The sequence below is a fragment of the Hypanus sabinus genome, chromosome 4, assembly GCF_030144855.1.
Source record: "Hypanus sabinus isolate sHypSab1 chromosome 4, sHypSab1.hap1, whole genome shotgun sequence".
Lineage (NCBI taxonomy): Eukaryota > Metazoa > Chordata > Chondrichthyes > Myliobatiformes > Dasyatidae > Hypanus > Hypanus sabinus.
The window spans coordinates 27,307,423-27,324,436 of record NC_082709.1 but is presented as its reverse complement, the minus strand read 5'-3'; the positions used below and the strand labels follow the sequence as shown (position 1 = coordinate 27,324,436).

At 41.8% G+C, this 17,014-nt stretch overlaps 1 protein-coding gene across 3 annotated transcripts in view; it reads left to right on the top strand.

Annotated features, from left to right (window-relative positions):
* Positions 1-17,014, top strand: part of chn1 (chimerin 1) — a 109,360-nt gene that overhangs the window by 34,701 nt on the left and 57,645 nt on the right. For all 3 annotated transcript variants that reach the window (XM_059966698.1, XM_059966697.1, XM_059966699.1), the window contains exon 7: positions 15,302-15,590. In XM_059966698.1, coding sequence (XP_059822681.1) covers positions 15,302-15,590 — 289 coding nt within the window. The remainder of the gene's footprint in view (positions 1-15,301; positions 15,591-17,014) is intronic.

The window sequence follows — 17,014 nt, the reverse complement described above, 5'->3', positions numbered from 1 at the left end:
GACTTTGTTACAAAGTTTGCAGACAGTATAAAGGTAGATGACAAGGCAGGTAGTTTTGAGGAAGTTGTGAGGCTACGGAAGGACAGAGATTGGGACAAAGGGCAAAGAAATGGCAGATGGAATAGTGTCAGGAAGTGTATGGTCATGCATTTTGGTAGAAGAAATGAAAGGATTGACTATTTTCTAAATGGAGAGAAAATACAAAAAAATGGAGACACAAAGGGACTTGGGAATCCTTGTACAGGATTTCCTAAAGGTTAATTTGCAGGTTGAGTCTGTGGTGCAATGTTGAGACTTTATAAAGCACTGGTGTGGCTTCACTTGAATTATTGTGAGCAGGTTTTGGCTCCTGACCTTAGAAAGGATGTGCTGTAATTGGAGACGGTTCAAAAGAGGGTCACTAAAATGATTCCAAGATTGAATGGCTTGTCAAATGAAGTGTGAATACATGCCTCTGGGCATGTATTCACTAGAATTCAGACAACTGAGGGGTGACCACATTGAAACCTATTGAATGGTAAAAGGCATTGATAGAGTGAATATGGAGAGGATGTTTCCTATGATGTGAGTGTCTAAGACTAGAGGACATTGCCTCAGAATAGAAAAGTATCCTTTTAGAAGGGAGATGAGGAATTTCTTTAACCTGAAGGTGGTGAATCTGTGGAATTCTTTGTCACAGGCAGCTATGGAAGCCAAGTCTTTTTGTATACTTAAGGCAGACGTTGATAGATTCTTGATTGGTCAAGACATAAAGGGATACAGGGAGAATGCAGGAGACTGGGGCTGAGAGGAAAATTGGATCAGCCATAATAAAATGGCAGAGCAGACTTGATGGACCAAATGGCCTGATTTTGCTCCTATGTCTTATGGTCTTACGGTCTAAAAGAGGTTATGTTAACAAGAACGAGAATCCAAGGTGGATTGTTGCCTTTTGAGTGCTAGGCTCAGGGTAATCTTGGATTGAATCCAGGGCATTCTTAAGTGGGAGGATGAGCAGCCAGAGGTCATAGTGCATACCAATGACATGGGTAGGAGGGGTGATGAGGTCCTGTAAAGTGAGTTCAGGAAGTTAGGTGCTATGTTAAAGGACAAGACCTCTAGGGTTGTGATCTCAGGACTGCCACCCATGCTACGTGCTAGTGAGGCCAGAAATAAGAATATCAATCAGTTTAATACATGGCTAAGAAGTTGGTGCAGGATGATCCAGAATTTTGGATCAGTGAGCGCTCTTCCAGGGAAGTCTGGACCTATAAAGAATGGACAGTTTGAACCTGTTGAACCTGTACTGGAAGAGGGCCAATATTCTTGTAAGAAGGTTTGTTGGTGCTGTGAGTAGTGGGGGGGGGGGTGGTGGGGTAGGTTTAAACTACGGTTGCAATGGGATGAGAATCAGTGGAACAGAAAAGATAGTGGAGTGATTGTTCAAAGGTCAAATTTAATGTCAGAGAAATGTATACAGTATACATTCTGAAATGTTTTTCTTCACAAACATCCACAAAAACAGGAAGTGCCCCAAGGAATGAACGACAGTTAAACATGAAAACCCTGAAGTTCTCACCCCCAGCTTCCCCCTCCCGTGTGTAAGCGGCAGCGAGCAACAATTCCCCCTCCCTCCACCAGCAAAAAAAAACACACATTGGTACTATCACCGAGCCAGAGCATGTGCTGAGCAATAGCAAAGACACAGACCAAAGTTACCCCAAAGGCTTTGCATTTCATCTGAAATTCAACAACCCACAGGTTCTCTCTCTCCCTGGCAAGGGAGAGGGAGGTGTCCCTCATTTTCACAGCAAGCAGGAAACATAACAACAACCCGCTTTTAACATTATGATGTTAAAAGTCCGTATTGTCGCTTTATTCAAACTCTGTGTCCGAAGATCGCAAAGACCTCAGGGCTTTGGGCCCACAGCAAAAGATTTTCTGGCCTCGCCGACGACAAATGAGTCTCTTGCCATGACACTGACCTTTGATCCGCCCGTCTCCAGAGCCCCGAGATCTTAGGCTTCCGAACACAATCGAGATTCTCAGGCCAAACCCTTGGCATGTCAAATAGCAGCCAGTTGTGGAACCCTGAACATGGGTCCCATTCCCGCAAAGGGCTAAAGTCTGCATGTAACTCCAGGTCAGGGCCTTCAAAAGAACCCAGATAGGGTAAAGTAAACATATTAAAGGTAGAAATAGAACTGTTTCCAAAGATGCAAGCAAAGTGGTCAATGTTAGGCGCCATCATTCCTCATAAGCTCTGCCTTGTGGAGAAAGATGTTGTTAAGCATGCATACAAAGTCAGGAATCTAAAGGTTGAGCATACCAGAACTAATGTTCTGAGCTGTATATGTTTCAATGCAAGCAGTATTGTGAGAATGGTCGATGAGCTTAGCGCGAATATCAGCACATGGAATTAATGAGATTTTTGCCATTAGTGTGACTTAATTGTATGAGGGACAGGACTGTCAGCTCAATGTTCCGGGGTTACATTGTTTTACACGTGGCAGAGCTGAAGGGATTAAAGGGAGAGGGGTGGCATTAGTAGTCATGGAAATTGTCACGGCAGTGCTCTGTCAAGACAGACTGGAGAGTTGGTCTAGTGAGGCTTTATGGGTAGAACTGAGGAATAAGAAAGGTATGACCATATTAATGAGATTATATTATAGACCCATCAGTCTGTGGGATTTAGGGGAGCAAATTTGTAGAGAGATTGCAGACTGTCACAAGAAACATAAGATTGTGGTAGTAGGTGATTTTAATTTTCCACATACTGTAAAAGGGTTAGATGGGAAATATATGTTCAAGAAAGTTTCCTTCATCAGTATGCAGCAGTCCCAACTGGAGAGAATGTGATACTAGATCTCCCAGACAGGGCAGATGACTTAAGTTTGTATAGGGAAACCATTTTTGCATCTATTGATCAGAATAACATTAGTTTCAAGGTAATTGTGGAAAAGGAAAGGTCTATTCCTCGTGTTAAGATTCTAAATTTGAGAAAGGCCAATTTCAATGACATCAGAAAGGATCTGCCAAGTGTGGATTGGGATGGGTTGTTTTCTGGCAAAGGTGTACTTGATGAGTAGGAGGTTTTCAAAAGTGAAATTTTGAGAATATTGAGTTTGTTGGTTCCTGTCAGAATAAAAGGCAAGGATAACTGGTTTAGGAAACCTTGGTTTTTGAGAAATATTGAGGCCCTGGTTAAGAAAAAAGGGGTGTGTAAGCAGGTATAGGGTGGCAGAAACAAATAAGGTACTTATGGAGCATAAGAAATGCAAGAGAACACAAGAAAGAAATCAGGAGGGAAGAAGACTCCAGGTTGCTTTAGCAGGCAAGGAGGATGACCCTAAGGTTTTCTACAGATAAATTAAGAGCAAAAGGATAGCAACAGACTAAATTTGTCCTCTGGAAGATCAGCGTGGTCATCTATGCATGGAGCCAAATGAGATAGGGGAGAACTTAAATGGATTTTATTGCATCTGTATTTGCTGGGGAGATGGACTGAGAGTCTATAGGTGTGAGGCAATGTAGCAGCAAGGTTGTGGACCCCATACAGATTATAGAGCTGGAGGTGTTTGCTGTCTTGAGACAAATTAGCGTGGATAAATTCCCAGGGCCTGACTCTCTGTTCCCTTGAAACCTGTGGGAGGCTAGTGCAGAAATTGCAGAGGCTCTGGCAGAGATACTTAAAATATTCTTAGCCACAGGTGGTGGTGCAGGATTGAAGGTTGACATGTAGTTTTGTTGTTCAAGAGGCTGTAGGAATAAGCTAGGAAATTAGAAGGCAGTGAGCCCGAAATCAGTAGTGGGAAAGTTATTGAAAGACATACAAGTATTTGGATCAAAATGGACTGATGAGGGACAGTCAGCATGGCTTTGTTTGTGGTAGATAATGTCTAACTAGTCTTAGAGTTTTTTGAGAAAGTTATCAGGAAAGTTGATGAAGGCAAAGCAGTGGATGTTGTGTACATAGACTTTAACAAGCCCTTTGATATGGTTCTGCATGGGAGCTTGGTCAAGAGGGTTCAGTTGCTTGGCATTCAAGATAAGTTAGTGTAACCCCCTGGGTCGCCTCCGGCTCGCTCAGCTCGTTCTCGTCTGAGGGGAGCAGCCCTCGGCCCTGCCAAACTGGGTAATCAGCTGGTGTGGATGCTGTGTGATGTCCCCGCCTCGCCCAGAAACAGACAGTACACCATAAGCGATTAAATGAGTACAATTTATAAAGGTTACTATAACTAAGTGATTAATAACGATACAGTGTATATGAAGAGAAAAAATAAAGAAAAGGCGCCAAACTTATCAAAGTCCAAACCACTTTGTGCACAACCGTTGGAGCTCAATTACTGAAGTCTTCTGGCCACCATTCGATCCCCTCCAAACTCCTCAACTCGCAGCTCAGGACCCTCCGAGTGGTCAACCAAGCACATCTAGCTCCATCCCCCCCTCCTCGGAGTACCTCCTGGCCTCGGACCCCCGCTTGGGGTCCGTTCCTCGCCCAGCTTACAGCATTGCGTCCTCTCTCTCAACCCCCTCGCGCCAATCTGCCCAAAGCCCGTCAACAAAAGCTTACAGACTCAGAAGAAAGAACATTAATCCCCATTTAGTTTACAAAGGAATACAATTCTCCCAGCACTCTCTCGCAACAAAGAAACATTCCTGCTTTTAACAAAACAAAGAAGCCCTTTCCCAACAGTAACAAAGAAAAAAGAAGAAACCCCCTTTATACTTTCCCCCCACCAAATAAAAGTCATGTCCTCATGACTATTAAATAACGCGCCACCTTTCCTGCCAACACACCCTAACCCAAACACAAACAGTGACATTTCCTCCCCACACAGTAAACCTCACACCCTGTTCCTCAGGCGCTACTTAGGCCAACTATCTGGGAGTTCCCTAACCCTTCTGAGATCTCCGTACCCCCTCACCTAAACCCTTCAGGCTCGGACACAACTGGGGATACTTTGGGCCCACTACCAACTCCTCTCTCAACCTCTCACTCATGCCCCACACTGCACACAGCAAACCCTCCCCGCTACACCTGACTCAATGGGAGAAGGGCCAAAGGTCTCTTCCTCAATTGAGGGAAAGTCAGCAAAAGGCAGCATGTACCAAACATCCAGCACATTATCCATCGAATCTGTATTCTTCCTCATTTCTGCGATCGGTAGCTGCTGTTTGATCTTCTCCAAATGGAAACATGTGGCCTGCACTGCTCCTGCAGTCTCTTCAGCCTCCTGTTCAGTATTCACTGCACTTCTCTCCAGCTTTTTCTTCCTCATGACTTCTTCCAGATCAACTTTCAGGTTTTGCACTTCATTTGAACTGTCGATGGTCATCTTCAGGTTCCCTTCAAGCTTCCGCTTCCCTCTTCTGAGTTTTGACTGTAATTTCTTCACCTCCGCAAACTCCCCTCTCCAGGTTCTCAGTTTGTTATTGCCCTCAGTCAGACAACTTTCTTCATTCTCTCCAACTTGTAAGTCTTCCGAATGGTTCCAGATCACTTTCTCCAGTCTCTCCGTCTTCACTTCACACTTGATTCCGTAGAGACAGTCACTCACGAGCTGCGACCTTCGCCAGCCCTGGCACGTCTCCAGAAAACACTTTAACTCTGTAATTCTCAGCTGCTCCTGCAACGACCTCACTTCATATTCTGCTGAGGCAAGTCCAAATACCAAGAGATCATCCACATACACCAAAACTCCAACCGCCTCCACATCCCCTATGGTCTTCCACCTGCCCTGCAGGAAGGTTGCAAGGGCTCCAGATATGCCCTGTGGCATCTTTTCAGACCGGAAGACTCCTAGGGAATTTATAACGGCCGTCTTCTCTTTGTCGGCCTCATTCATCGGGATCTGGCAACATCCACTCCTCAGATCCAGCACCTTAAACCACGTTGCACCACTCAGACAGGCCATCGCCTCTTTGCCCCTCAGGGCCATATTCTGGTTGCTAACAGTGCGCCTCTTCAACGCACTATAATCCACACACATGCTGCCTACGTCTTCCACGGCTGTAGGGGCCAGTCGCCACAACCTCTCTCTCTCCGAGGTGTCTTCAGCAGTTAACTCCCCTCCCTCGTGGTATTTTGCAGCGTCCACTAAGAGGGTCTCGCCCTCAGATACTTCCCCCAGGCTATACCACCACCGGCTCTTGTTTGAATTCGGTATCGGCCCAATGGTGCTACACACATCTGCACAAGCAGCTCGAAACTCTGGGTGCATCGACAATGCCTCCAAACAGCGCTCACCCGCCTCCTCCGGGCAGGCCCCCAAGCGCACCAGCAGGATATTGGTTCTCTCCAGAACCGAAACGCTGCCCATCTTAACAGTGTCCGGACACATCAGCATTAACGATTCATGAACCTCAGTCACCTCCACATTTGCCTCTAAGAACTCCATTTTCACTGACCAACAACCGTCGTCTGGATAATCAACGGCACTGGTACCCCAAATCTCCAGTGTCCTCAATGTCATCAAGGGTAAATGCTTCCAATAACGGTTATAAAACAAACTGTACAGCAACTTAACCGGCGCCCCGGTGCCAAGGATGGCTTTAGCTTGACTTCCATCCATCCGTAACAGCACCTGTGCGCTTGATCCCTCTAAGCCGTCAGGAACAGGGTCTGCTCCTTTCGGGAGTTCCTTGGTACTTTGCTGAGAACATGCTCCCCCAGAGACCCCAAGCCGACACCTCTCGAATCAACGGAACAACTGATCCCCTTGACAGATCCCCTTGGCACCACAAGCAACTTATCTGCCCTCCTAGGCAAAAGGGATACCCTAAAAACTTTCCACCAATCTCCTGCCACAGATATGATAAGCCCCCCAGCTGCGGCATTTGACTTCCAGTCGAACCACATGCATTTTCCCACACTTTCCCAGAACTGGCAGCTGTCACTTCGAGGTAATTGCGCCCGACAGTTCTAACAAAGTCACCAGCCCGCCTACTCAAACTTTCAAACCTGTCGCTTTTCCTCAGCCAAGCACTGCCACTCACCCAACAACTGAGGGGTCTGCTCCGCCCACGTCTCCGCCCCTTTAGGGCTGGACATTATTCCAACAACAGGGCGGAGCCCACCACTGCTGAAACATCCCAACCTGTCACTCCTCACTCTCCAAGCAGTACGGACAACCCATGGTCCCACCACCATTTCGTCAGCACTAGTCGGAACTCGAACAACGACCTCCAGGCTACCAACAGCAGCCATCCCACCCAACACACACGCAGTGATAACCAGCAATCGCACACCCACAAAGGCACACCAGCTCTTCGCCGCAGACACAATTTAAGGAGGGTGATCACACAGCTTCCACAGAAGTCAATCCCGGACGAGCACCTCACAATGTAAGCCCCTGGGTCGCCTCAGGCTCGCTCAGCTCGTTCTCATCTAGGGGGAGCAGCCTTCGGCCCCGCCAAACTGGGTAATCAGTCGGTGTGGATGCTGTGTGATGTCCCCGCCTCGCCCAAAAACAGACAGTACACCATAAGCGATTAAATGAGTACAATTTATAAAGGTTACTATAACTAAGTGATTGATAACGATACAGTATATATGAAGAGAAAAAATAAAGAAAAGGCACCAAACTTATCAAAGTCCAAACCACTTCGTGCACAACTGTTGGAGCTCAATTACTAAAGTCTTCTGGCCACCATTCGATCCCCTCCAAACTCCTCGACGCGCAGCTCAGGACCCTCCAAGTGGTCAACCAAGCACATCTAGCTTCATCCCCCCCCCCCTCCTCGGAGTACCTCCTGGCCTCGGACCCCCACTTGGGGTCCGTTCCTCGCCCAGATTACAGCATTTCGTCCTCTCAACCCCCTCGTGCCGATCTGCCCAAAAGCCCGTCAACAAAAGCTTACAGATTCAGAAGAAAGAACATTAATCCCCATTTGGTTTACAAAGGAATACAATTCTCCCAGCACTCTCTCGCAACAAAGAAACATTCCTGCTTTTAACAAAACAAAGAAGCCCTTTCCCAACAGTAACAAAGAAAAAAGAAGAAACCCCCTTTACACTAGTAAATTGGGTTAAATGTTGGCTTCACAGAATTTGAAGCCAGAGAATGGTTGCAGATGGTTGCATCTCTGTCTGGAGGCCTCTGACTAATAGTGTGGTGCGGGGGTTGGTGCTAGGTCCATTATTGTTTGTCATTTATATCAGTGATCTGTGGTAAGTTAAATCAGCAACTTTGCAGTTGATACCAAAATTGGGGGTTCAGTGGATTTTCAGGAAGACTATCAAAGCTTGCAGCGGGATCTGGACCAGCAGGAAAAATGAGTTGAAACATGGCAGATGTAATTTAATAGAGACGTGAGGTGTTGTGCTTTGAGAGGACCATCAGGGTATGCTTTGCACAATGAGTGATAAAACACTGAGGAGGGTGGGAGAACAGAGGGATCTGGAAATACAGATCCATAATTCCTTGAAAGTGGCATCACAGGTGCCTAGGGTTGTGAAGAAAACTTTTGGTACATTAGCCCTCATAAGTCGATGTATTGAGTACAGGAGTTTGGATGTTATGTTGAAATTTTATAAGACGCTTGTGAGATCTAATTTGAACAAGATGTAAATCCTGCAAGAAAGATGTAAATGAGATTGAAAGAGTACGGAGAAGTTTTACAAGGTTGTTGCTGGGACTTGAAGATCTGAGTTATAGAGAAAGGTTGAATGTGTTAGGATTTTATTCCCTAGAGCGTAGAAGATTGAGGGGAGATTTGATAGAGGTGTACAAAATTATGAGCTGTATAGATTGGATATATGCAAGCAGGCTTTTTCCCCATAGAGGTTGGGTGAGCCTACAACCAGAGCTCATGGGTTAAGGGAGAAAAGTAAATGTTTGAGGGGGAACTTAGTCACTCAGAGAGTGGTGAAAGTGTTGAACAAACTGCCAGTTTAAGTGGTGGATGCAGGATCAATTTCAACGTTGAGAAGAAATTCGGATAAAGGGATAAGAGGGCTATGGTCTGGCTGCAGGTCAACGGGACTAAATAGATTAATGGTTCACCACAATCTAGATGGGCTGAAGGGTTTGGTTCTGTGCTGTAGTGCTCTTTGACTTTATTTACCACATTGTCTGTCTGTTCCCCCCCCCCCCCCACTTTAGAATGCTGAGAACCTGATCAGAGGCATCCCTGACCCTGGTACCTGGGAGGCAAGTGCAATTAAACGTGCACTGAATTAGAAAAAGGTGAAACAATAACAATGCAGAATAAAGAGTATAGGCTGCCAAAAAAGTGCAGGGCAGATAAAGTGCAAGATCATAACAAGGTAGATTCAGTCACAAACAAGAGAAAATCCAGTTAATACACAAAATGCTGGAGGAACAGCAGGCCAGGCAGCATCTGTAGAAAAGAGTACAGTTGACGTTTCAGGCTGAGACCATTCAGATTCAGCTTTATTGATCACATTTACATCAAAACATACAGAGAAATGTGTTGGTTTTGTTAACAGCCAACTCAACCTGGGCATGTGCTGGGAGCCAATGTTTGTTGCCAGACATTCTGGCACCAACATAGCATGCCTGTCTACAATTCTCAGAAGGAACAATACAGCAACAGCAGCAAAACAACCCCCTTTCCTCTCTCCCACATTCCCCTCCACCTATCCACACACATGATCCTCCAACTCCAGAACAGGCTACAGCCATCAGGCTTTGACTTCTGGGCCACTGACCAACTATTAGGCTTCTAACTGGCAGACTAGCCTATGATGCGACCTTGAACTCCATGCTCGAACTTCAAATATGCCGACTGAAAAGCCTTCCTGCCTCCTGTTTGCATAGACTACTGGTCATTGGCCTTTGAGCATGGAGCAGAGACCTGGACTGCAGATGTTTTTTGTCACTGGTGTTCAAGTATTGAGTGGAGGTCTGGACAGTAGATGTCATTCATAACATGAGAAATTCTGCAGATACTGGAAATCCAAAGCAACACACACAAAATGCTGGAGGACCTTCTTCACCAAACCTTATCGCTGGACTTTAGCACAGAGTAGAGGCCAGACCTCCATCTTCCCCACAGACAGTAACTGTTACTAAACCCTAACCTGACCTCCAACTCTTCTCTCTGTCCCCAAAGCCATCCCTAAGAAGTTAAAAGAACTACTAAGTCTGAGCCATGATCTTGAAGGAGACCATGGCTCAGCACCATCTTAATCAAAAAAATTGAGGCCAAGAGTCCATTTTATCATACAAAAGATCCATTCAAGAGTTTGATACAGTGGGATGAAATGGAGGTATTGGTATAACTTTGAACAACTCAACGTTGTTGGCAGAAAACTGATTTAGCCACACAAGCCCCACATTTGGTTGGACCACAGTAAACTTTATAAGACCTTATTCACTGTTGCTATAATGTATTTATTATTCAAAGGTTTTCTGGAAATATATAGATCATGTCAGTTTTTTTTCTTTTTCATCACAAACTGTTCTTAAACCACCTTACAATGCCTTCTCTAATAATGTGTAACAAGTTCATCAACGTTTTTTGGTTGCAAAGATTAATGCTCTCTAGTCAGGTAACTTTTTCCTTATATTCTTTCCCTTCCTACCAACCCAGACTTCCCATATATGTTGCTTGTTGTCGTACAGGTTTCCCCCGCAATCCGAAGGTAGAGCGTTCCTATGAAACCGTTTGTAAGCTAAAATGTCATAAAACGAAGAAGTAATTACCATTAATTTATATGGGAAAATTTTTTGAGCATTCCCTGACCCAAAAAAAACCTACCAAATCATAACAAATAACACATAAAACCTAAAACACTAACATATAGTAAAAGCAGGAATAATATGATAAATATACATCATATATAAGGTAGAAATATTGTATGTACAGTGTAGTTTTACTTATCAAATCGGGAAGACAGCGAGCTAAAATCGATTTGGAGAAAAAAATCAGCATGTACATGCGTACACAAATACATGCATGCGCACACAACTGCCCGTGCAAGGCTTCACGGTCATGGTAGTCTTTCTCAGGGTAAACACACATATAAAGCGGGCGTCTTTTTTTTGTAAAAGCGAAAATCTTCTTTGGTTAGTGTCAGAAACACACTGAGTCTCAGCAATTTGCAGAACGGTAAACTTTATTTTTCGAGTCTGCAGAGTCGGACCCAACCAGCTCCTGCTAGATTGAGTGCCGAATTACACTTTGCACAGTTTTTTATACCCTACTTGTTTACGACTTTGTGAGTTGCACCCATGTGAGGTGCAGACATTCTTCCTTAATCTCATTACAAAATTACAAATGTGATTACCCTTTGGCCCACTTATCAGCCTCAGCGCATTAACACCGTTATTGTTCAACCGTTAAGCATGTCTTCCCGTTACCCGTATCGCTTCTTTAATCAGCAAGCTATTGTTTCATCCTCATTTTGCAAATTGGTTTATACGTTGCCCTGCAAGTTGCTTTGCACGCTCTTTCTGTGTCAGCACATTCTAAATGGACTCCTTAAGTATCATTTCTCTCAGTTAGCAAAAACAGGTACTAATGTAGGTCTTTTGTAACAGCGAGCTGTCGTAAAGCGAACGTTCGAAAAATGGGGTCCACCTGTAATCCTACACTCCACTCTTTGGTGAGATTCTCTTCCACCTCCTGTCTTTACCTGTTTTAGTTGATCTTGTCAATAAAATCCAGTTCCGATTCACTTGAACCTATTCCAACCAAGTTCTTAATCTCCCAATTGCTTCCTGAGCTAAATGTAAACTGATATTGTTCATAGTTCTCCTGCTGTGATACTGCTATTCCCACTTTGAGAACTGTCGTTATCACCCACTTCTTTTTAAATCGAAAATACTTAATTGTGGCATTTAATCACTGTTTCCAATCTGTCTTTCTTATCCAGTGAAGAAGGTATCACTGCCCAAATCCATGCCCATCTTTCCTCAGTTCTTTGATTGAACTGTGCCTTCAACTGCCTTAGCATTAAGCTCTGGATTTTCCTCTCCATTTCTCTTCTTTAAATGTCTTTTAAAACACAACTGTTCACATAGATAATACCAGGTGCCCAAAAGCCCTTTAGCAGCTGGGTTGTCAAAACACATCAATTTTAAGCAATTCTTAAGTGCCTTAAGTCATAGCTAAATCATTAATTACTATTAATGCTTGTCTAATTAAAAGTATTATGCATGGATAAGAATGTAAGAGATAAGTTACTGGCAATAAATGTCAAATGAAGAGCTATATGTGAGGTCATAAAAACAAACTTACTAATTTTCATTTTAATATGCATGGAAAAGTAACAGTAAATCAAAGCACAGTCTTTTATAAATGTTTATCTCATTTCATTATAAAGAAAAATAAACTAGCAAAACAGTTTCTGTCTTTAGTTGCATTTTCTTACTGAAGTACGGTATGTCCATTTCCAAGAATCAAAGTGTGCTATTATTGTGCCTGAAGATATTTCAGGTTTCAATTGTAAATCCAGTTCCAATGATTTTGGTTGGGTTTTTGTGTTAGTTGATGGAAGATGGTGTGCATCATTCTAGTCTCTAATCTGTAAGGGCTTGCACTAAGAGAAAATATTTTGGTTATTTATTAAACTTGGAGACTTTTTGGAGGTACTTTAAGTTATTGTACATAATGTATTGTACATTATATTGAACAAATATAAGGAATGACCATGTAATATGAATTTGTTGAGTAAATAAGTAATTTTAGAAGTATGGTTAAATTCTTAAAACCTGAAGTTTTGTTTGAATCTCAAATAAGAAGGAACTATTTTACACAAACAAACTTAAAGAAACAAACTTTTGATGTCTATAACACTAAAAAAATTTTTCCATGTTTTAGGATTTTAGTGTTGCAACAGGTCCACAAATACTTATACAATTTACTATTCATATAAGCTTTTGTTTTTCTTTTTGCAGTGTGAACAAATCTCCCTCTATATTTTTATAGGTTAGTATTCTCTGTTGTTCCATGTTTTTCCTTTTTTGAACAAACATACTTTGACTGGAAAAGGAACACAGAGTCTAAAATTTCATTATGGTGTGCCAACAGTATTTTGGTAGTGGCCCAGTGCTGGAAAGTAAGATCAGCATACTAAATGCCAGAGGAACTCAGTGGGCTAGGCAGCAACTATGAAGGGAAATAGAGAGTCAATGTTTTGGATCGAGACCCTTCATCAGGGCTGGAAAGAAAGAAGGGGAGTGAGTGAGTGAGTGTGTGTGTGTGTCAGTGGAGGGAAAGGTGGCAGGTGATAAGAGCTGGCAGGTGATAGGTGAATCTTAGTGAGGGGGGAATAATAGGCAGATGAGAGGGGAAAGTGGAAATGATGTATTAAGCTGTGAAATAATAGGTGGAAGTGACAAAGGGCTGAAGAAGATAGAATCTAATAGAAGACAGTTGACCATGGAATAAAGAAAAGGGGAGAAGAGGGGTACCAGAGTGAGGAATGAAGGGTTGATGGGCAGACCAAGAGGGTGAGAGAAGGTGTGATTAGTCTAATGGGATAAGAGGAAAAGGGTGGGGTTACTAGAAGTTAGAAAAATCAATGTTCATGCCACTGGGTTGGAGACTACCAGGGCAGAATATGTGATGCTGTACCTCTAGTCTACACTTAGCTTCAACTTGGCAGTAGAGGAAGCCATAGAAAGGCATGTCAGTGTGGGAATGGGATTAAAATGGTTGGCCACTGAGACCACTGAGGCCACTGGTTGTTACTACTATTGTGTCTGCTTGAAGGTTAAATGTTGGCTGAAGGCATGGGCACTAGAGAATATTTTGTGGAAGGGAAAGATTTGAGCAGATATTGCATGAAAGAGAAACAGGACAGAACCATCGGGGAGGGAGGTGGGGTCTAAATATAAATGTCACAGATCAGGATTGGGTGTGGGGGAAGATTTAGGTGTCACCAAGTATTGAATCAAGGGCCTCCTGTTCACTGAATCATTTGGGAAGGGAAAAAGTGAGCGCAGTGTGTCAAGGGGTAGAATTACAGGTGTGTTGATTGTATGATAGGGCTTCTGGTTTTGTGTATTGGAACCTAATACAATTAGTTAACAAATAATTGAAGAGGATCAGGTAAGATTTGTGATCCTTGGGAGTCAGGTTGGGAGCTTGGGAACATAAAGAAGAGCAAGTAAGTTAATAAATCAGACCTATCTGAATTGGGTTCCGGGAAGCAGAAACAGAGCTGATATTTCTGATCTTTGATTCTTCTGGTTCAGATGAAGGACCATATACCTGAAACAATAAACTTTTTTTAATTCTCTCCTCAGAATCTGTGATCTGCTGAATATATTCAGCATTTTCTCTGTAGTCACATTCCATCTGGAAAACATTGATTTTCATATTTATAACACTGAAGAAGCAGTGCTATGTGATTTGAATTTCTAGGGCATTATAGTTCCAAGTTGTGACCAAGATATCCCTAATAATGCATTTGTGGAGGGTAAAAATTAAATGTTCCAAATAATCATCATGGCCTTGAAACTTTCACTCTATCTCTCCATTAATGCTGCCTGATCTGCTGAATTTTTTCAGCATTTCATTTTATATTTTCAGAATTCACAGTAGTTTCCTTTTGAACAAATATCTGTTAAAATTTAAAGCAGTCAACTGTTAATATAATTCTGATCACAATGTCTGTATGTGTCAGAGCCATTTAATTGCTCTCTAAGGAGGTTTTTATTTTTTTAATACTTTTGTTTCAATGTTAGACTGTAAACAGCAAAGAGCTTGAGCTACTCCCAAGTTGTATTAATACTGTTTGTTACGAGTACATGCAGAGGCATGTAGGACTGGCTTTAACAATTCATTTGTTTTTCCATCAGTTGAGCTGCATCTTATTTCTATTTGTCTAATGTGTTCTTCTGCATAGTTGCAAGTTCCCAAGCTTCCATTTGCTCACATTTCATTTCATAGTATTGTTATTTTGAAAATGTTATCCTTCTAAAATTCAGCATAAATTGATATTTTAAATTAATTCATTGTATTAATAGTTTATATTGAATTTTTTTTAAATCAGTGATGAAAATATAAATGGTAATATCCAGGAAGGTTATCAAAGGCTCATATATAGTTTATAATGACATACTAAGATGAAAAGAAAATTCACATCACATTCAATTACAAATTTATATACTTCATGTCATAGATATGATTTGCAATCAGGTGAATAGGTACATTGGTGAACTGGTAAACATCACCAATTTCTTTATGTTCACTCTGAATAATATGCTATCCTGAACTGTATAGTCAAGTTGTATAAGTTTGCTACAGAACAGTGCTAAGTAACTGCTTTGGTAGTTTAATATTTAGGACAGAGTGAAATTCTGCTAGCTTATTGCGTTCTAAATTTTGTTTTAAACTATAACAGCTTTGGGACTCAGACCCGAAATTTTCGTCTTTATTATGATGGGAAACACTTTGTGGGAGAGAAACGGTTTGAGTCGATTCATGACCTGGTAACAGACGGTTTGATTACATTGTACATCGAGACAAAAGCAGCAGAATATATAGCCAAGATGACAATTAATCCAATATATGAGCACATTGGCTATACAACTTTAAACCGTGAGCCAACAAGCACAAAATGTCTTCCGGACCTCGGAGATGTTGAAGCAGAACCCCAATCTGCCAAAGAGGATGACACACCAGAAGAAAGGGTAAGGATCAAATTTACATTATTACTTTTTCTCCAGACTTTATCTTTACTACTCTGAGATTTTTAGACATGATTGACTTAGTTTGTAATGTAGGTTCAATAATTTAATCATGCTTTTAAAAAAAACTGAACAACCAAGTTGAAATTTAGCAATATGGGTAATGACTCAGTAATTTGTGTATTTCTACTGTGAAGCACTTCTTTGTCATGTAGTCCTCATGTGGAAATATTATTTCAATGTACATTGCATTAATTGCATCAGGTTTTGTTCCAAGTAAGGGAAAATGTAAGAAATAGGAAGTGCATGGATTAATGTTTGAAGCTGAACAAATAAAATCACAAATTTGTATTTGAAATGAACTCAAACAAGTAAAATTTAATTTAATTAGAATGCATCTTTATAACTTCAATTTATTGAGGGGAGTTCTTCCTGAAGGATAGGATAGAGTTTGTATCTTTCACTATTGCTGGTCCTTGCTTTGATTGCTTAAATCTGTATTTTCAAAACTCATTTTGCATTTTCGGCAATAACTCTTCAGCTACTAAATATCCACTTTTTGATACCCTAGTACTCATTAAAAGCATACACCTCATCCACTACGGCGATTTCACAATTGAGCTCTCATCTCCACTGCTTTAAATTTAAGAAAAGTAGACCAAAACAAATATCATAGACAACAAATTCAGCCATTTGTACCTGAAACATTGTAAGACCCCCCTGCCCCATTTGCTAAAATTGTACCTTTTTCCAAACAAATTGTGCAATGCAAGAAAAATGTCATTTCTCCGACTGCTCTTTGCCAATTGCAAATCATCATTATAAGTTCTTCACTGTGTCTCTCTGAGATCAATTTGGTATCTACTGTACCCAAGCCATGTGTTACAGACTGAATTTTGCAGACTTATTCTTCTGAAAAGCATTGTAATATTTCAAGTGTTGTGAAATTACTGAATTTTCAGGATTAGCTGTAGATAAATACTTCATTGATCCCAAAGGAAATTAGCATTAGTCACAGTAGCATTGCAAGTGCACAGGTATAAATGTTAGAAGTAGAAAGAATAAAAAATGAGTTACCACAGACAAGGAGAATACTGAAATTTAAAATCATTTGCTGTTACTCCCCCCGCCCCATTCTTGCAAGTAGCCAATGGAAGTTTAGTTTTGAAATTCCTTGCTAATTTACATTTTCTGTAAACAGTATTAACTCACAGGAAATTTAATACTTATAGAACTGCTAAATTGACAATTCCTCAATGACATAAGTGCACTTTACAAAATGGAAAAGTATGCATCAGTAATTTGTAGTTGCAATGTTAATTTATTAACTAAAATTCTTCAGAGTGGAAAAATCTAATGCTAATGGGTGGCAATAAAGGTGACGGGACATTTGATTGGATAATAATTAGATTTAAAGAGGCACTAGG